The sequence below is a fragment of the Eschrichtius robustus genome, chromosome 7 (assembly GCF_028021215.1).
Source record: "Eschrichtius robustus isolate mEscRob2 chromosome 7, mEscRob2.pri, whole genome shotgun sequence".
Lineage (NCBI taxonomy): Eukaryota > Metazoa > Chordata > Mammalia > Artiodactyla > Eschrichtiidae > Eschrichtius > Eschrichtius robustus.
This window is the reverse complement of record NC_090830.1, coordinates 112,888,294-112,908,680: the sequence shown is the minus strand read 5'-3', so window position 1 is coordinate 112,908,680 and position 20,387 is coordinate 112,888,294. Positions and strand designations below refer to the sequence as shown.

The window sequence follows — 20,387 nt, the reverse complement described above, 5'->3', positions numbered from 1 at the left end:
ATTATTTTCCTTTGTTCTGGGAATAGGTTCCTCCCCGTGTGTATTAAAATTTCCTTTTATTAGAGTGTGATGGTAATAGATGTTTAGAAACTGTTTACTTTGTAATAGATGTTTATTAATGTCTTATAGACCCATGTAAGAACATGGCAACCTCAAATTGTCCACGGTAGGGAGTGGAAGGACTCATCTGTAAAATCCAAACATCCACGAGTTACTGATCAATCCAAACCGAACTACAGGCAAGTACTCAGGACTACATATTTCAGCATGCACTGCGAATCGCTTCAAAGGGACTACATATCCCAAAGCCCAGGGTACTGTGCGTCGGAAACGCGATGCCCCGTCCCTTAAAATAGGCGGGGCTCCGAAGCCGCCTGGATTTCTAACTCAGGTGCAAGGCATGCTGGGTGTTGTAGTTCTTCGGAAGCGAGGTCGGCCGCTCCCTGGCGGCCCTGTACCGCCGGCTAGACTGCGCATGTGTGTCAGTGGCGTTAGCGGCGGACCAGGCTGGCAGTTCCCTCCTCGGAAGGAGAGATTCCTCTGCCATGGAGTCCTACGATGTGATCGCCAACCAGCCTGTCGTGATCGACAACGTGAGTTGCATCCCCCTAGCGGGGCTTATGCTCTCCTCCCCGAAGGGATCGCTTCCCGTGTTTCAGTCTGGGCCGCCGGCTCTTTGTCACTGGCCCGGCCTGTCAGGCGGGTTCAGCCGCCGCCGCCTCCGTCCTCCCCCGACCCGTAGTCCGCAGACAGGGCGGCCAGCCGGCCAGCAACCGTAGGATGGAGAACCTTGGGATGGATAAAGGGAAGGGTTGTAGTCCAGGCAGGGTCCTTGGGCCCTTGGCTCGAGGGGCCTTAACCTCTCTGTGAGTGCCCGGCGCCCGCCCCTCCCCAGTTTCCGATAACTCTATTGGCTCCTCTGGTTCTCCATCTTGACCGATGACCCCGCCTCTGGGCCTTGCAGGATGAGGGCAGCCCTCTGCAGTGATTGGCTCGCGCCCCTGTCGTTCTTCCGAGCCGCCATAGTGTTTCGCCACTCTAAGGGGCGGGGCGGTGCACGAGGGCTGTTGGGATTGGTTTCTGGGACTCCCAGTGGTGCGGCCTGACTGGCTAGGGCCCGCCTGCTGGTGGAGAAGGGCTAAGGTTCCTTAGATTCCGAGCCGGCCGGAAGGCTTGGCGGTGTACCTGGGTGGGGCCCGAGGGTCTGGTGCCAGAAATGGATTTAGGATTTCACTTTTTTCTGTGATTATAAATTACAGAGTTAATAAAAGTCGAGAAGAAAGGAGAGTGACAAAGCAAGTAGGGAGGTACCTTCCTCTTCGGAACGCCTAGTTTCTGGGGGAAAAAATTACTAAACATAATATTTGCCAGGCGCTCTAGCGCTTACACGGGGGTTTCACATACATTCGAACTGGATCCTCACAAAAACCGGGTGAATAGTTGAGGCAGGAATTTTGAACCTCGTTTTACAAGTGTGAAAACTGAAGCGCGAAGAGGTAAAAGTTAGCCCAAGGTCGCACAGTGTAGGTGCCCTAAATCCGGTGCTTCATTATTCCTCTTGATAGTACCCCACGCAAATGCATCAGTAGTGACAAATGGAAAGAATCTAAACACAGCTCTTATTTTTGGCGGAAAGAGGCAGTTGTTAAAAAAAAAAAAATGGATTTCTGTCTTCCACTCAAAGGTTTGGTCTCACGGAGATTGGTTGCTACCTTTCTAATCCCCTTCTAAGTCTCTGAGTCCCTCCATTGAGGAAAAACTGCCAATTCTGTCTTAAGCTGACTGTCAGATTCGCTCCGTTGATTCAGCCCTTGGGACCTTGCGCACTTGCAAGGTCCTTTCATTTGCATCATCTCATTTAAGCTTCAACACTGATATGTAGATAGGACTTGAAATATGCAGAAAAGTGAGGCTTGGAGAGGTTAACTAACAGTATTCAAACCACCTGGTTTATGAATTAAGGAGCCAAGACTCAGATTAGGATTGGGTTCTAAATTCCTCACTTTTTCCAAGGAACGGTGCTTCTTTGGTTAGCTTTCCTTCTCTTCAGGAAGGAGGTTGAGCTCAGTGAGACATCTCATGTTGGGGAGAAATTTTTTTTTTTTTTTTTTTTTTGTCTGCTTCATTAGACTATTAAGCCCTGGTGGGAAAAAAATGGTATTCCTTCGTTTTTCATTACTCTCTCTTTCCTCACCTCCCTCCCACATACAGTATCTAGGGCCTGACACCACTATGTGCACATCAGGTTTTTAATTTTACTGATGGGTGGGGGGATAAATGACTGAATATCTCTACCACGGTAACAAAGATGTCCCTAAATAAAGGATTGTGGGGGGGTGGGGGGAGCCTAGTTAGTTACTGCACAGGGTTGAGTAGGACTCCTTGTTCTTGATGTTGATTTTCAGAGAACACTATTTCTATCTTCAGCCAGTTTGTGTGTGCTTCATCTGCCTTTTTCTTAGTTTTAAAAAGGAAAAAAAAAAAAGAAATTAGCAATCTCCTGTTTTCATCAGCAGTGCAGAAGGAGTAGTCCGTCCATCCCACCAGATCCTTTGCTTCTGGATTTGTCAGGCAGCAGTTCTATCTCCATCCATTTTCTTTAATGTCACTTAAGCAAATGCTTCTTAGTTCCTTCTTTCTCTTTCTTGGTAGTGTATTTGAAATGCATCAAAGCAGTGGTGCATTTTCAGTTTTAAGACTTAAGGAATAGACTTGCTTTTTTCTGGGAAAACATTTCCTTTATTATGCCAACAATCCCACCAAAAGGTAAAATAGGAGAAACTTAAGTAATTTTCCCACTAGGATTTACTGAGCATCTGCCACAGTTTTAGATATGGGGCCTCAGGTAGTTCTTGCTGTTTGATATTTAGAGAGTTTTGTTTTGTTTCAAAGTGAAAGATGGATAGGAAAAATCATTTGAAATATTTGAGCCAACTTTATGTTTTGAGAATGTGTCTCTAGCAGATTCAACAGCTCCATAGCTTACCATGCTGCCACAATTTTATTTCTGGGCTAAAGAGAGTGTAATTAGGGCTTCCCTGGTGGTGCAGTGGTTAAGAATCTGCCTGCCAACGCAGGGGACACGGGTTCGAGCCCTGGTCTGCGAAGATCCCACATGCTGCGGAGCAACTAAGCCCGTGTGCCACAACTACTGAGCCTGTGCTCTAGAGCCCACGAGCCACAGCTACTGAGCCTGCGTGCCACAACTACTGAAGCCCGCGTGCCTAGAGCCCGTGCTCCACAGCAAGAGAAGCCACCTCAATGAGAAGCCCGCGCACTGCAACGAAGAGTAGCCCCTGCTCGCTGCAACTAGAGAAAGCCCGCATGCAGCAACAAAGACCCAATGCAGCCAAAAATAAAATAAATTTATTTTAAAAATAAATAAATAAATAAAGAGTGTAATTAAAAGAAAGGAGAGCAAAGAAAGCAGGGAAAAGAGAGAACAGCCCCATTATCAGTTCACAGCCTTTCCCAGTCTTAAGACAATTGTTGACCACCCCTTTCATCCAATTCTGGCACCAAACCAGTTCATCAGAATTTATTGAGGAAAATGGAGGGGTGTGTGTGTGTGTGTGCACGCTTTAATGACAATGACAACAATAAAGTGATTGGTATTTTAAAAAACATAAGTCATGGGACTTCGCTGGTGGCGCGGTGGTTAAGAATCCGCCTGCCAATGCAGGGGACATGGGTTCGAGCCCTGGTCTGGGAGAATCCCACTTGCTGCGGAGCAACTAAGCCTGTGCGCGACAACTACTAAGCCTGTGCTCTAGAGCCCACGAGCCACAGCTACTGAGCCTGCGTGCCACAACTACTGAAGCCCGCGTGCCGAGAGCCCGTGCTCTGTAACAAGAGAAGCCATGACAATGAGAAGCCCGCACACCGCAACGAAGAGTAGCCCCCGCTCGCCACAACTAGAGAAAGCCCGCACACAGCAACGAAGACCCAATGCAGCCATAAATAAATAAATAAACAAACAAACAAACATAAGTCATTCTTCCCAAAGGCATATCATAGATAGTAATACAAGAAAGAGGAGGGCAGCTCCCAGGCCACATTCTGAGGACCACAACACTTTGATTAGAATACTACGTTTATTCTGAAGCTCAAATCTTTGTGAAGATCTCGAAGGTTAAGTTCTTTCCTAAAATGGATCAACATTCTGGTCAATTTTAAGATTGTCTTCGTGACCATACTGTGTGGGCCTAAATGCAGGAACAATACCAGATCTTTACAAGTTTTTCAAGCTAAGAATTTAACTGTTTGGGGGGAATGTTATGCTGCTTCAGCCCCCTTTTTGAAAAGTGGGAAAATTTAAACACACAGAAAAGTTCAGAGAAGTATATAACAAGCACCCATGTAGCATGTGTCTTCCACCCAGATTTAATAAATGTCATCTGCCATATTTGCTTCATATTTTTTTAAGAAATAAAACGTTAGAGATATAATTGAAGCCTCTTTGTACCCATCTACAATCCTATCCTTTCTTTCTGGTCCAGACATAACCCCAGAAGCAAACCATAATCGTAAAATTGATGTGCTCCTTTCCATCCATGATTTTATGGACACATGTATTTTATAATGTGTGTGTGTATAGTATTTATGTTTTGAATTTTTACTTAAGTGTTATCATCTTATTTGCCAGCTCTCCTTATTATAGAAAATTTCAAATATAAACAAAAGGAGGGGGAATAGTATAACAAACATCCACGTATCCATCACCTAGCTGAAATGGTTATCAACTCTTGGCCAATGTACATTCCCACCCACTTCCCTCTTCCACACTCTTTTATTTTATCATTTATTTATTTTTTAATTTTTTACTTATTTGGTTGCACCAGTTCTTAGTTGTGGCAGGCGGGTTCCTTAGTTGTGGCATGCATTTGGGATCTAGTTCCCTGACAAGGGATCGAAGCCTGGCCCCCTGCATTGGGAGTGCGGAGTCTTATCCACTGTGCCACCAGGGAAGTCCCCACACTCTTTTAAAAACGTAACCAATATACTATTATCAAACCTAATAAAATTAATAATAATTCCTTAATATCATCAAATATCTAGTCAATGTTCAAATTTCACTAATTGTCTCTTTTTTTTTAACAATTTGTCATCAGCTCTTTTTATTTTTTTAACATCTTTATCGGAGTATAATTGCTTTACAATGGTGTGTTAGTTTCTGCTTTATAACAAAGTGAATCAGCTATACATATACATATATCCCCATATCTCCTCCCTCTTGCATCTCCCTCCCAACCTCCCTATCCCACCCCTCTAGGTGGTCACAAAGCACTGAGCTGATCTCCCTGTGCTATGCAGCTGCTTCCCACTAGCTATCTATTTTACATTTGGTAGTATATATAAGTCCATGCCACTCTCTCACTTTGTCCCAGCTTACCCTTCCCCCTCCCCGTGTCCTCAAGTCCATTCTCTACATCTGCGTCTTTATTCCTGTCCTGCCCCTAGGTTCTTCGGAACCATTTTTTTTTAGATTCCATATATATGTGTTAGCATACGGTATTTGTTTTTCTTTTTCTGACTTACTTCACTCCGTATGACAGACTCTAGGTCCATCAACCTCACTACAAATAACTCAATTTCGTTTCTTTTTATGGCTGAGTAATATTCCATTGTATATATGTGCCACATCTTCTTTATCCATTCATCTGTTGATTGTCATCAGCTCTTAAGATCTGCTGATTAACTTAAGTTTAAGGGACACTAGAATTAGCTGAGGAAATGAAGTCAATATATTTATGTAACACCGTCACTTGTGGTGTGACTTTCAGGCTGTTGGTTATACAACTGCAGCAAGAATCCATCCGTAGTCTGACGGAGAGAGTGAAGAGGAGGTGGCTTGCAGAGATAATCTCACTATTCAATTATGTGTATTTTGAGAGCCATGGATGTGCTTCACATCAAGCTAGAAAGCATGTCTAGAATAGGGGTCTCGAACTCAATGCCTGCGGAGGCCAAGCAGATACATTAAAAAGGTCGGGGTAGCCGGGGGGAGAAGGTAGCCTTAACGACAGTGTGAGGAATCTGGAAGGTGCACTGGGCACACCTGACCAAAGGGCCAGCTGCTTCTCATTTCCAGCCAGTTGTCCCCATGTAGGAATGCAGGCCCAGTGTTGCCATGTCTTCTGATTTTTCAAGAGAAATCAGAAGTATTAAATTTCATGTGCAATCTCTAATTTTTTAACTGTTAGAAGTTAATGTAAAAGTAGTTTGTGGTCTATGGAGACAGAAAGTAGATTAGTAGTTGCCTAGGGCTGGGGGTTGGTGGTGGTAAGGATGGAGAGTGGCTGCTAATGGATACAGCGTTTCTTTGGGGGATGATGAAAAAGTTTTAAAATTAGATTGTGGTGAATGATTGTACACTCTGTGACTATACTAAGAACCACTGAATTACATACCTTAAATGGGTAAATTGTACGGCATGTGAATTTTATCTCAATAAAGTTGTTTTTAAAAAACTACCTTGTGGGGGACTTCCCTGGTGGCGCAGTGGTTAAGAATCCGCCTGCCAATGCAGGGGACACAGGCTCGAGCCCTGGTCCGGGAAGATCCCACATGCTGCGGAGCAACTAAGCCCGTGTGCCACAACTACTGAGCCTGTGCTCTAGAGCCCAAGAGCCACAACTACTGAAGCCCACGCGCCTAGAGCCCATGCTCCTCAACAAGAGAAGTCACCTCAATGAGAAGCCCACGCACCATAACAAAGAATAGCCGCAACTAGAGAAAACCCACGTGCACCAACAAAGACCCAACGCAGCCAAAAATAAATAAATTAATTAATTATTTAAAAAAAAACTACTTTGTGGGCCAAACAAAATATGTCTTTGGGCCAAAATGGGCCACCAGTATCCTAGAATCTGAGGCTCCACCTCTCAGCATCCTCTTCCCACTTGTAAAATGTCAGACAGCTAGCCTCCTTCCCAGCATGTCAAGAATAATCAGTGCTCAGGATAAGGTTGCCCAAGCCACAAGGCCTATAGCCAGCAGGTACTGGGAGAGCCTTGCTGAAGGATTTGCTATTCGTTTGCCTGCATCAGAAGGAGAATTGTCAGTGGTGGCTGGCAGCAGACTCGAGTCCCCAAAATCAAATGTTTAATGAGACTACTTTTTCAAGTAGCTTCTAAAAGGCATTTGTTTACTTGGCATTTGTTTGCCAGAGTGAATAACAGAGTGGCAGCTCATTTGCCAGGTATACAGTTCCTAGTTACAAATACTGTTAAAGAAATTGACATGACCCTGAAGAAATTGACATGCCCCTTTTATATGCTCTTATGGTATGGCTTGCGCAGAGTAGAGGCAACTCAGCCGGCTCCCCCATCCCCACCCATTCTTCACCCATTCTTCAGCTGGCCTGCCAGGCAGCTCGTGGAACTGCAGGGACAAGCTGGGTCTGGTTCCACCAGACCCAGCTTCATTCCCAACACTGCCTTTGCCTTCCCTGTACCACCTCTGCCTGGGGCTTCTGGCATTCCAGCTGCTCATTCAGGTTCCATACTTCAGGCTTCATCAGCTCAATGATTTGAGCTTGGTTTTCATTTTAGTCAGCCAGCATCTATTCAAGTACCTTGCACATGTGAGATACTGCTGATATACAGAGTCTCTGACTTCAAGGAATTTGCGCTGAAAAGAGACAAAAGTGGAAACCATAAATCCGAATAGAAAGCAGAATGAGGGGACTTCCCTGGCGGCCCAGTGGTTCAAACTTCGCCTTCCAATGCAGGGGGTGCGGGTTCGATCCCTGGTCGGGGAGCTAAGAGCCCACATGCCTCACGGCCAAAAAAAAAAAACAAACATAAAACAGAAGCAATATTGTAACAAATTCAATAAAGACTTAAAAAAATGGTCCACATCAAAAGTATATATATGGGGCTTCCCTGGTGGCGCAGTGGTTGAGAGTCTGCCTGCCAATGCAGGGGACACGGGTTCGAGCCCTGGTCTGGGAAGATCCCACATGCCGCGGAGCAACTAGGCCCGTGAGCCACAACTACTGAGCCTGCGCGTCTGGAGCCTGTGCTCCGCAACAAGAGAGGCCACGATAGTGAGAGGCCCGCGCACCGCGATGAAGAGTGGCCCCCGCTGGAGAAAGCCCTCGCACAGAAACAAAGACCCAACACAGCCATAAATAAATAAAATTAATAAAAAAAGTATATATATATTTTTTTAAAAAAAGCAGAATGAAATTTATGCTACCTAGTAAAACAGGTAATGGTGATTTGGGGAGATAATAGGAAGAGGATAATTAATTCCAACTGGGGATTATTCTTCAGGAGCAAGGTGGTGGTATTTGAACTGGGCCTGTTATACTCTTGCTGGGAAGGATGGAGAGAAAGAAAAGAACCTAACATCTTAATCTGCCTTGTCACTCAGCCTCCAGTCCTTTTGCTAGTAAACTCAAACTCAAATATCCAGGAAAATCATCTCTTAAAAATATCTAGGAACTTTCCTGGCGATCCAGTTGTTAACACTGCGCTTCTACTGTGGGAGGCACAGGTTCAATCCCTGGTCAGGGAACTAAGATCCCGTATGCCACGCGGTACGGCCAAAAAAAAAAAAAAAAAATTCTAGAGTCTGAAGCACAGACTCTAGATTACTTTTCTTGTTTTCAACCTCTACCAGGAGATCCAGTTAGTCTGCTGGCATCACCACACCCAGATGAAGGCAGTAGGCAATTATTGGAAGCTTGAGCTCACAAGTTCCCAGAGTTCTCTTGTACAGTGTTCTTCTCACTAGCTGTGCTGCTGTCCCAGAGCCCTTGGGTTTGCAGTAAGATAGTCTTTTCCTCCTTCCCAGTCTTTGAGCTCAGTTTACAGCTGCACCTTTTCCAGGCTCCTTGCTGTTCTGCCCAGGCCAATGAGTTTGCACATTGTCTCCTGTTTTTTCTGTTGGCAGAGGTTCCTGCTGTCTTAGAGAACTGGCTTGCCCTGCTCTCCTCCCATACTGCTTTCCCTGTCCTTCAACCACTTCTTACCTCCTCCCTCTGTCTTGCTACGATCAGGCACCAGGATGACCCATCTCACCCCACCCCACCCCCTGCCCTTCTCCTATAGAAGAGCAGACTGGAGAGGGTGTGGAGAAAAGGGAACCCTCTTGCACTGTTGGTGGGAATGTAAATTGATACAGCCACTATGGAGAACAATATGGAGGTTCCTTAAGAAACTAAAAATAGAACTACCATACGACCCAGCAATCCCACTACTGGGCATATACCCTGAGAAAACCATAATTCAGAAAGAGTCATGTACCAAAATGTTCATTGCAGCTCTATTTACAATAGCCAGGACATGGAAGCAACCTAAGTGTCCATCAACAGATGAATGGATAAAGAAGATGTGACACATATATACAATGGAATATTACTCAGCCATAAAAAGAAACGAAATTGAGTTATTTGTAGTGAGATGGATGGACCTAGAGTCTGTCATACAGAGTGAAGTAAGTCAGAAAGAGAAAAACAAATACCGTATGCTAACACATATATATGGAATCTAAGGAAAAAAAAAAAAAAAGTCATGAAGAACCTAGGGGCAAGACGGGAATAAAGACACAGACCTACTAGAGAATGGACTTGAGGATATGGGGAGGGGGAAGGGTAAGCTGTGACAAAGTGAGAGAGTGGCATGGACATATATACACTAACAAATGTAAAATAGATAGCTAGTGGGAAGCAACCACATAGCACAGGGAGATCAGCTCAGTGCTTTGTGATCACCTAGAGGGGTGGGATAGGGAGGGTGGGAGGGAGGGAGACACAAGAGGGAGGAGAGATGGGAACATATGTATATGTATAACTGATTCACTTTGTTATAAAGCAGAAACTAACACACCATTGTAAAGCAATTATACTCCAATAAAGATGTTAAAAAAATAAAAATATAAAAAAAATAAATAAATAAGAGACAGAGAGGGATCCAGGGCTGTTGCCAGGAAGCCTTTGGTACCAAGGTAACCTTGGCTAGTTAGCTCTCCTGATGTATTTACTGCTTGCTGTGTAGGTCCTGGAAATATCAATATTACACTCGCCCCAGGAGAAGTGGTCAACATGCAGCAGGAAAAGTCTTGCCCTAATTACACTTGCAGCTGCAAACTGTGTTGGGGGGTGGAAGGACGAGGGTATCAGGTGTGGTGGTAGAAGAATTAAGAAGGAAGAAAACAGGGTGAATCTCAAGCAGTATCAGGCCTCGACATCTGTCCTGCGTGGAGTTGATGTCCAGAGTCAATGTTTACTTTGGCTGGGCCCGGGTGGTACCAGAGATGATGGTGGGAGACATCAGATTCTTCTCAGACAGTGCTTTAGGGCTTTCTCGCTCTTTACCTCAAGAGACCAACAGGTAAAGCAAAGCATAGTGAAAAAACAAAACAACAACCACAAACCCCCCACAAAGCATAGTGGTCTGCCCCTGTAGTCAGAACCAGACAACATGTGTCATATTGGAGTTAACTTCAAGTATGGCAGCGCTCATGGTGGTGTCTGTCATAGAGGCCTTGGAGGGCAGGGATAGTTTGGGTCTGAGCTGGGAAAGTAGGTTAGAAGCGTTCCGTGGTGGTATAACAGAATCGTGCGCTCTTTCCACCTTGGTTATGTTCCTAAACTTGGCTGCTTTGGTGCTTCTAGTCACTTTCCTCTTCTCTCCTCAAGAGCTCTTTTATTTCTCCCCTTTATTAATATTAATTTCCCTTTTTAATTCCGAAAGTAAAACATGTTCAATGTAGAAAAGTCAAAGAATACATAAAAATCAAATAATATTCAGAGTATGCAATAGAAATGCCCCTCACCATCCCCAGCCCCACTGCCCTCCCTTTGGTGTGCGTTCACTGTTCAGATTCTCATACAAGTGGTTATAGTATACATAAGTATAAGGTCTCTCTCTTTTTAAAGTAAAGATGGAACCATATTATACATACTGTATGATATATATCTCCTCTTGTTTTTGTGACATTGTGACTTCTCTTTCTCTCTCTCCTCAGGGATCCGGTGTGATTAAAGCTGGTTTTGCTGGTGATCAGATCCCCAAATACTGCTTTCCAAACTAGTAAGTCATTCTGTAGCTTAGTCAGAAGCTTGGGAGGCTTGTCAGCTTTATTATGGTGTCAGCCCTCCATCTTTTAGGGAGAAAGGATCTCTCATTTGGGTCAGCCTTGGTACTCAAAACAACAAGCAAGGGACAGGAGCTGGCTTTTGGAGTAAGCAGACAGTTGCCTGCAGGGTACAATCCGAGAGGTGAATTTTTTTTTATTTGATTTTATCTGATGCCAAAAATGTTATCATTGGTGACTCATTGCTTTGGATGACAGTCTCTTCATGGAACCCTCTTCTTAAAATTCTCCTATCGCCCAGGATGGGGTTTAACATTAAACCATACCTACCGTCCTAGTGAGAATGAGTTTTTGGGGTTTTTTAAATAAATTTATTTATTTTTATTTTTGGCTGCATTGGGTCTTCGTTGCTGCGCGCGGGCTTTCTCTAGTTGTGGCGCGAGGGCTTCTCATTGCAGTGGCTTCTCTTGTTGTGGAGCACAGACTCTAAGCGCACGGGCTTCAGTAGTTGTGGCACGCGGGCTCTAGAGCGCAGGCTCAGTAGTTGTGGTACACGGGCTTAGTTGGGGCTTAGTTGCTCCGCAGCATGTGGGATCTTCCCGGACCAGGGCTTGAACCCGTGTCCCCTGTATTGGCAGGCAGGTTCTTAACCATTGCACCCCCGGGGAAGCCCAAGAATGAGTTTGTTTCTCAGCACTTTCTTCCTAAGGCAGAGAGATTGCAGGCAGGAAAAGGGCACGGGTGCCTGGGAAAGGGGCTCAAAGCAGCAGAAGAAGGAAGAAAGGCCATCTGTCAGTTACAACATCACAGTTTTCCTTAATAGGAGGCCTGGGCAGGAGGCTAAGGACACAAAAACTTTTTGAGTTAATCGATCTAAATGAATTCTTGTTTCTCTGTCTCTCTTGATCTGCATATATACTGTGGAAAAAGAAGAACTAGAGGTATTGAATCCTCCAGAATTTGTTTTAATAACTTATAAAATAATATAAATATAATAAATATATGAAATACAAATGACTTAAAATAATAAATACAAAAAAATAAAATAATACATGTTTATTATAGAAATTGTGGGAAGTGCAGAAAAGTAGAAAGAAGAAAATCAAAATCAACTATAATCTCATTCCTCAACAATAATCACAGTAGAATTGAGTATATTTCTTCCCATCCAAGTACGTGCATCAGTACATCCTTCCCGTGTTCTGTCATGTGTTGTGTCATGAAATGAAAAGTGATGGACCTCCCCGCTCTCTTTTGTAGTGTGGGCAGACCCAAGCACGTTCGTGTCATGGCAGGTGCCCTCGAAGGCGACATCTTCATTGGCCCCAAAGCGGAGGTAATCCCCCGTCCTATTGAAGAAACCTCAAGCCAGCAGGGGACCTTCATTATTCCCCACTCGGGCAGTGTCCCACAGTGGGACATGGCCATGAGTAAAAGGAGCAATTTCCTCTTGAACTCTCCCCTTTCACTCTCTCATTCTAGAGAGAGTAAACCTAGTTGGTTTCTTTCTCCCAGGAACAGCCTCTGGTTTTGGAGAAAATATATCTGGAACCCCACTTTGGGATATAGAGACCAGTCTAGAAAAGAGGGCTTTAGCCTTCCTTCTGTACTCTGTCACTACATTGCCAATGATTAAGTTGACTGGCTTCGTTATTTTTTTGGCAGAAGTGATTAGGGGGAGATTCTAGCTGGGATACCCTGGGGATAAGTTAATTAGCACAGTTTGGCAGAGCCCTCAGGCAGCTTCTAGAAGCAGAACAACAGAATCATTGTTGCCAACCTTGGTTGCAAGTGCCAGGAGATTGTGTCCTGGAACCAGGCAATGAGGAGGGTGCCACCCAGCGGCCCACGGAAATGCAGAAGCCCTCTGCTTTGCCAGCTGATTGGGCACCGAGTACAGTTCGCAGCATACAGTTTAGAGACTTGGAGGCTGGGTGGCCCGCCCTTAGCTGTGGTTGAGGACTGCAGGCCCTGGAAGAGCAGGGCCCACCTGGCAGCTCTGCTGAGAGGCTGGCTGCTGCTGTAAGTGCTGCTCTCTGCCCCCAGGAGCACCGAGGACTGCTCTCCATCCGCTACCCCATGGAGCACGGCATCGTCAAGGACTGGAACGACATGGAGCGCATCTGGCAATACGTCTATTCTAAGGACCAGCTGCAGACTTTCTCAGAGGAGGTGAGGGTCCTATGTTCAGGTGCCCCTGCGGGGTGTGCAGAGCAGGCAGAGCCCCTACCTCAGAGATAAGGTGGATGACGATGATAACTGCCACGAGCGTTTTGAGTCTTATGTTCTAGGCACCAGGCCATGTGCTTTCCAGACATGTTCGCATTTAATCTTCACAGCACTCCTATGAGATACAGGTAGTATTATCTCCATTTTATAAACAAGGGAACAGAAGGTCAGAGAAGCCAGGTGGTGTTTTTAAGATCACCCAGTGAACAGAGTAGTAGAGCTGGGATTCAAACCCACGTCTTTCAGACTTCAGAGCCTATACTCTTTACCTTCTAAGAAAGGAAGTCTCAACTCAGAAACACAAAAGGAAGGTGCATACTAGGCTTATCAGAATTTCCGGGGGAGGGATATGTTCCATTTTTTAAAAGTACAGTCAATATTGAAATTCAACTTTCTATTTTGAAAAAAATTTTTTAACTATTATTTTTATCGTAATAATTCCAAATTTAGAGTTTAGCAAAATCTTGACAATTGGAGCTATACAGTAGGTACAAGGACCTATATAAGAATCTTGGAAGACAAGGAGGGGAGTAGGGGATGAGGACAGAATGAGACTTTAAAGGGGGTGTGAATTTAGAAAGTTGAGAAACTGACTTGGGTGGGGATAGGTGACAAGCCCAGTTTGTCCTTTTTTGGAGAGAGGCTGACAAAGGTCGCCTGAGCTCTCCAGCCAGCCACACAGTACTAATGAGGGGTGGGAATCTGGCCTCGCCCTGATTGCCGTCTGGGCATCTTTCACCAGCATCCTGTGCTCCTGACGGAGGCGCCTTTAAACCCACGGAAAAACCGGGAACGAGCTGCTGAAGTTTTCTTCGAGACCTTCAATGTGCCAGCCCTTTTCATCTCCATGCAAGCTGTGCTCAGCCTGTGAGTAGCAGCTGGCTGGCTAGCCTGGCCCCTTGTGGGGAAAGCAGTCCTTTGGCAGAATCGAGGCTGCTTCTCCTTTGGGTTGGTTCAGAGTCACCTGAGCATCTCTGCCAGGGAAGGTTGGATGGTGGGAAAGGGAGCATTGAGGCTGTCTCCCAGTCTCGTAACTCCGTGCTGGTTTGGTGCCAGAGGCTCTCCACTCAGCCTGCTGGAAAGGCCATGTGCTGCAACAGCTCTCCCTGCAGGCCCCTGTAATGACTTCGGGTATTATTTCAGGGCCTACTTGTGCCGGGTGCTATGCAAGGCTGGTGATAGGGTCGTGATGAAAACACCTCTGTGTTCCCTGTTCTCACACCCGCATCATTCTGTCATGCTCCCAACCTGCCTCACACCAGGGTTAGGTATATTGCCGAGATCGTACACTGGTGACCTACAGACGGCATGTGTTTGGCCCCGTTAAAAAATTGTGAGCCAGCATTTAAAAATTAGGACATTCCCTATCAAAATCCAAATTTCTGGCTTCTCTGAAAAAATGGGAAGATCTGGTAATGCTGGGCCTGCATTCCTCTAGAACAAAAATCAGCTGGAGCTGAAATAAAGTAGCAGCTGCACTTTAGATAGGGTTTGCAAACTTGACTTCACCACAGTCCTCTCCATTGCCTGTTGTCCTCCCAACACGAAGGCAGAATGTCAGTTGCTATTTATGAAACATTGTGGGTTTTTCCCCTCATATCACAGAAATATATGTCTGTACCCTTGTCCTTACCAAAAGAGAAAAAACTAAGGACAGACCTAGAGGGCCATGTGGGAAAAAGCTAGTTTTTTATGAAAGTGAAGATATTATTTTCTTTTACTCATTCACTTTTCCTGCCTGACCCCTGTAGGCATTTGAGTTTTTTCCTCTTGTCTAGAGAGTAAAAACTGTCCCTCAGGCTGGGTCCCTGAAGCAGTTGAAGGCCAGGCCATCTCCTGCGGTTAGAAGACCTGCTCTGCTGGGGGTTGGGGAAGGAGCTTGGAGAAGCTCAGCTCCTTTCCTTCAGACACTACAGGCTTGCTTGCTTCAGTGCTCAGGCTGCCTTCGTACTTAGTCCAGTCGAAGGCTTCTGGAGCAGGCAGGCCCCAGCTTTAGTTTAGCTGACATTGAACTCTAGCAAGAAGTGAGTTTCTTCCCAGAGTGAGGAGGCAGGTGTTGGTGATGGTTTGCCCCCTTTGCTTCAGTTATGCCACCGGCAGGACCACGGGTGTGGTGCTGGATTCTGGGGATGGCGTCACCCACGCTGTGCCCATTTACGAGGGCTTTGCCATGCCCCACTCAATCATGCGCATCGACATCGCTGGCCGGGACGTCTCTCGCTTCCTTCGCCTCTACCTGCGCAAGGAAGGCTATGATTTCCACTCATCCTCCGAGTTTGAGATTGTCAAGGCCATAAAAGAAGTAAGTGTTGGCCCCGTGGGCCCAGGGCTGGGAGAGGGAGTGGGAAGAGCAGCCAGGACCTCCGCGACCTGAAGCGAAGAGCGGCGAAGCTCCTGTCCTGGGGATCAGGCTCTGCCCTCCGCAGCCAGGCCTCCTGGCAGCTGTATGATCTCCAGCTGGGTCCCCTGACCCCGACGGATTCACCTTCCAAAGTGCTGCCGTCTTGTGGTAGAAAGGGAGCTGCCTCTATTTCCTAAGCTGGGTGATGAGCACACCCATGCTCGTTTATTTAATGTTTTTTATACATTACGTACAAATTACGTACGTTCTTTTACATCCTTGAAGAAGTCAGAATACTTTTTTCTTTTTAGGTAAAATGAACCCTCCTGCCACCTATAGCTCTAGGTAACCTCGGAGCTGGGTAGGCGGTACCCAGAACCGTATGAGTAGTAGGAGAAAAACACCTGAGTCTGGACTAAAACTAGGGTGTGGTCTCAGACCCAAATCCAGAAAGCTGAGTTGCCACGCTTGCCCACCAGGAAGGTGGAGCAGGTGAAAACGCATATGCTAAGAAGGGGCAGGGAGATTTCTGTCAGCCCTCACTGGGTGGCACTTAGGATATGCAGCTCTAACGACCTTTAGGGCAGTCACTGCAATGGGCAGATTTCTGCAGCAGCTCATCACTCCCGGGGACTTTGACTGGGTAGGCGCCAGGTTTCCTGCCTGCCTGACTTGTGCTTGGTTCTGCAGAGAGCCTGCTACCTATCCATAAACCCGCAGAAGGATGAGACACTAGAGACGGAGAAGGCACAGTACTACCTGCCCGACGGCAGCACCATTGAGGTAGGCGGCCGGACCTCTCCCCTCAGGCCCCCCAGGCCCCAAAAGCTCTGGGCCCAAACCAAACTTCCCACGGGCAGGCTGGAGTCCGGTCCTTCACACCGTCTGCCTGGAGCCGCATAGCTCTTGAGCTGCAGCATCTCCTGCAGAGTGAGGTGCCAGGGACTTTGCTTGTCCTGTGTGGAGGGGAGGAGGCACCAGAGGCATTTTCCTAGGTCGGAATGGGATTAGGAAGGGTGAGGTATAGTGCTGTCCTTAACCACTTAGGCACAGTGTAGGGTGAGTTCCATCTCCCTGGACCTCCATTGATAGGAAGAAATTTCTACAAATGAATGAATCCATCTGTTAAGTCTCTGGCTGGCAAGTGCCAGAGCTAGGATTACACACAGGAGCTTCCTCTCTGTAGTTTCCCAGGAGCCCTGTTTGTTCCTTTTTGTTCCCAGGGGCCCTCTCTTTGTTCCTTGGGGCCCTTGACCTACAAGGTCTTGCCTGAGCGTGGCCTTCCTAGCCACCTGGTTACGAAGCCGTGGGCAGAGGGCCCTCTTCCATTCCCACCCCCAGAGGGACCTCAGCCCCCACCCCAGCCTGAGAAGCTTGCGGCCCCCCCACAGATTGGTCCTTCCCGATTCCGGGCACCTGAGCTGCTGTTCAGGCCGGACCTGATCGGCGAGGAGAGCGAGGGCATCCATGAAGTGCTGGTGTTCGCCATCCAGAAGTCTGACATGGACCTGCGGCGCACACTTTTCTCTAACATCGTCCTTTCGGGAGGCTCCACCCTGTTCAAAGGTTGGTCTTTGCTCTCAGCGCCCTTCCCCAGGAAGCTTCCACATACTGCTGGGCCCAGACGCCCAGAGAATTGACGTGAGATTCTCCTTTCCTGCCCATTCAGGTTTTGGTGACAGGCTATTGAGTGAAGTGAAGAAACTGGCTCCGAAAGATGTGAAGATCAGGGTAGGAGCATGCTGGGGGCGGGGCCAGGGGCTGGGTGGAACTGAGCCTCCAAGGATCTGGAGGGCCATGTGGCGTGGCCTCCCCTCCTGCTCTGCCCAAGTTTTTCGGGCACCGCCAGATGGCTCCCAGCTTCTACTCTGCCCCTGAAACCCGCCAGAGGGGAGGACCCATCTTCACTCTCCCTCTTCACAAAAGGGGGCAGTTCTGATACCCAGATGTGGCAGGGTGCTAGGCTGAGGGCCCCACATGTGGGCTTTCAGGGAAACTGTAACACTGACAGGAGACTGACTTTGGCTGCTCCCCTGTGGCACAGTCTAACATCTTAGTGACTGCTGAGGAGAGCTGGCCTGCCTGAGGAAGGAGGGATCCTGAATGGAGAAGTGTGGTTCCTGCCGTACAATCTGCTTCCCACCAGCCCCCGACAGAGCCAAATTTTGCCCCCACATAGCCCCAGCTTCCCTGGGAGCCATGGATACTTAGGGATGCCGGGAACCTGTTTCTTCAGATGAGCACGCTGGCCACAGTACCCCCCAGAGAGGCCACAGGGTCCAGCAGGGACATAACTTAAAGCCTGTTGTATGAAATATAGCCACTGAAATGTATCCATGTGTCCACCGGCTCTCACAGGCGGTGAGAATTGGCCATAAAGGTGAGTACTGGCAGGGAAAGGGAGAGGGGAGGATGGACGTCTCAGATTCCTCTTTCCACCCACCCCTGCAGATATCTGCACCGCAAGAGAGACTGTATTCCACATGGATTGGGTGAGTAGCTCTTCTGGGCATAAGAGCGGAACAGGAAGCAAAGGCATTGATTACCCCTCACCACCCCCTCCCTTTAAAGAAAAGCCTGGTCTGGTTTGGCCCCAGGGGGACTGGCTGGCTCCATGAATACCCACTCCCCTTCTCTGATATTGTTCCTTTGGATTCCCTCCACTCCAGGGGCTCCATCCTCGCCTCCCTGGACACCTTTAAAAAGATGTGGGTCTCTAAGAAGGAATATGAGGAAGACGGTGCCCGATCCATCCACAGGAAAACCTTCTAATATTGGGACATCATCTTCACCTCTCTCTGAAGTTAACTCCACTTTAAAACTCGCTTTCTTGAGTCGGAGTGTTTGCGAGGAATTGCCTGTGTGTATGAGTGTGTGTGTGGGTGTGTGGCTACGAGTGTGTGCGCATATGCGAGTGCCGTGTGGCCCGGGGATCCCAGGGATCCTGGGGCCCAGAAAGGACGATGAACTACGCACGATGGTGACGGCCTGAGACCTGGGGTTGACCACTAACTGGCCCCTGACAGGGAAGAGTGCTGGCAGAGGGCCCTGATCCGTCAGCGGGGTCTTTGGCTGGCTGTGTGGGACTATGTTTACTACCATAGGGAGACAGAGAGGGAGGTAAACCCAACCGCCGGGAGACCTTGCTGCTGCCCATCCTAGGCTGGGCCAGCCCCACCCCTACCCCACCCAGGGTGCCCTGCGGCCCAAGGCAGCTGCTGCCTCCCCTTGCTCATCATTCTGCTCTCAATGCCTCTTGATTACGGACTGAGGGCCAGGGTTGAGTTCTGTCTGGTTTTGTTGCAGTTTGGGTTTAGAAAGCTGGAAGAGCACTCCAGGAGTGGTTACTGAGACTTCGGTATCAGGAGGGGGCAGGGTGCCCTCAGCTTCACCTGGAGACCAGGACCACACTGGGCATTTGAGGAGGGCAGGAGTAGTGCTACTTCTGATTGGTGGCAGAGTTAACGCTCTAACCCCCAACCCCCACCCGGGGATCTTGGGAGAGTTTCAGGAGCCTGTTGGTCCCAGGCCCTTGCTTTCCATCCATCCATGGGCAAAGCCATCTTCAGTTTTATTTATCGAAGTGTTTGTTCAGTACAGGGACTGGAGCGAGGGAGCTCACTGCCTCCTGCCCACCAGTCACCCTGTTCACACTAACGTTTACAGCACCTAAGCTTAGCGTAGCGTCCAGGGCCCTGCCACTCCCTGCTAACGGTGAACTGACAGTATCCATAGGCCTCAGGACCGTTTGGGATCAGAGGCTACACTCAAAGTCACTCCAGCCTCTTTCTTTCTCCCTCTTCCACTTGCTCACCGGCCTGGAATCAACAGGCTGGTTGCTGGTTGGAGTTTCTGAAACAGGAGGCTGCTAGCAAAGGAGGGGTGTTGGGGATCCAGCCTCCTTAGGACTGGAGAAAGAGCTGCAATTAAGTTGCCTTTTCCCACGCTAGCTGACCCAGGGGGGACTAGGTTGTAGAGGCGAGATGGCCCCCTCTGGGCTGATTTGTGCCATTCTTGTCTTTGTACTTGTTTGGTTAGGGAGGGGCCAGGCAAGAATGCCAGGAGCTGATGGGCTCAGGCTCACCTCCTCTGGTCCAGTGGGGCCACGTACCTACCCTGGACTGGGCTGGCCTGGCAGTGGTCCCAAGGCTCTTCAGGCCAGATGGTGCAAAGCTGGGGCTAGCAGATATTCACCGGCACCCTCACCTGTGACACCAAGACCTGCCCTGATCCCAGATTCCAGGCAGTATTCTCCCCCATGCCGTCCAACGACCAAAGGCCCTGCCAGGTGTGGGCCGCAGCAGCAGGTGTGTGTGAAAGCGATGTGGCGACCCACAGACTGCAGTGTGCTTAACCAGCTCACCTACCCCCCCCACCTTAGCCCAAGCCTGTCCCTCGCACAGCCTCGCACAAACCACGTTGCCTGGTGGGGCCCAGTGTACTTAAAATAAACTCGTTCCAATAGACACATCAGCTGGGCCTCTGTCTGTAGCCAGTGCAGGGTGGGAGGAGGGAGGAGCTGTGGGCCCGGGATCTGAGGCTGCGACTGGGCCTAGTCTGTCCTCTAGAGGGCACTGTTGCACCAGCCAGACTTGGCCTGACCTTAGCCCAAGCCCCAGCCTGTCAGGTGGATGCAGAGAAGATGGTGTTCACAATGAAGACCAGGTCAGGAATGAGGGTCCCAGGCCTGTGCACAAGCCCAAGCCCATGGATGAGACTCCACCCCAAGTGAGGGGGCCAGCTCTTCACATCTCTGAAGTCAGAAGCCTAT

The 20,387-nt window shown here is 48.1% G+C and overlaps 1 protein-coding gene across 1 annotated transcript; it reads left to right on the top strand.

Moving 5' to 3' along the window:
* Positions 1-459: 459 nt before the first annotated feature.
* On the top strand, positions 460-20,084 carry ACTR1A (actin related protein 1A). The gene is made up of 11 exons (XM_068548461.1): positions 460-593; positions 10,978-11,042; positions 12,307-12,382; positions 13,093-13,218; positions 14,018-14,142; positions 15,361-15,577; positions 16,307-16,399; positions 17,008-17,182; positions 17,286-17,347; positions 18,068-18,108; positions 18,286-20,084. The coding sequence occupies exons 1-11, from the start codon at positions 546-548 to the stop codon at positions 18,386-18,388; spliced, it is 1,131 nt and encodes a 376-aa protein (XP_068404562.1). The 5' UTR covers positions 460-545; the 3' UTR covers positions 18,389-20,084.
* The last annotated feature ends 303 nt before the right edge of the window (positions 20,085-20,387 follow it).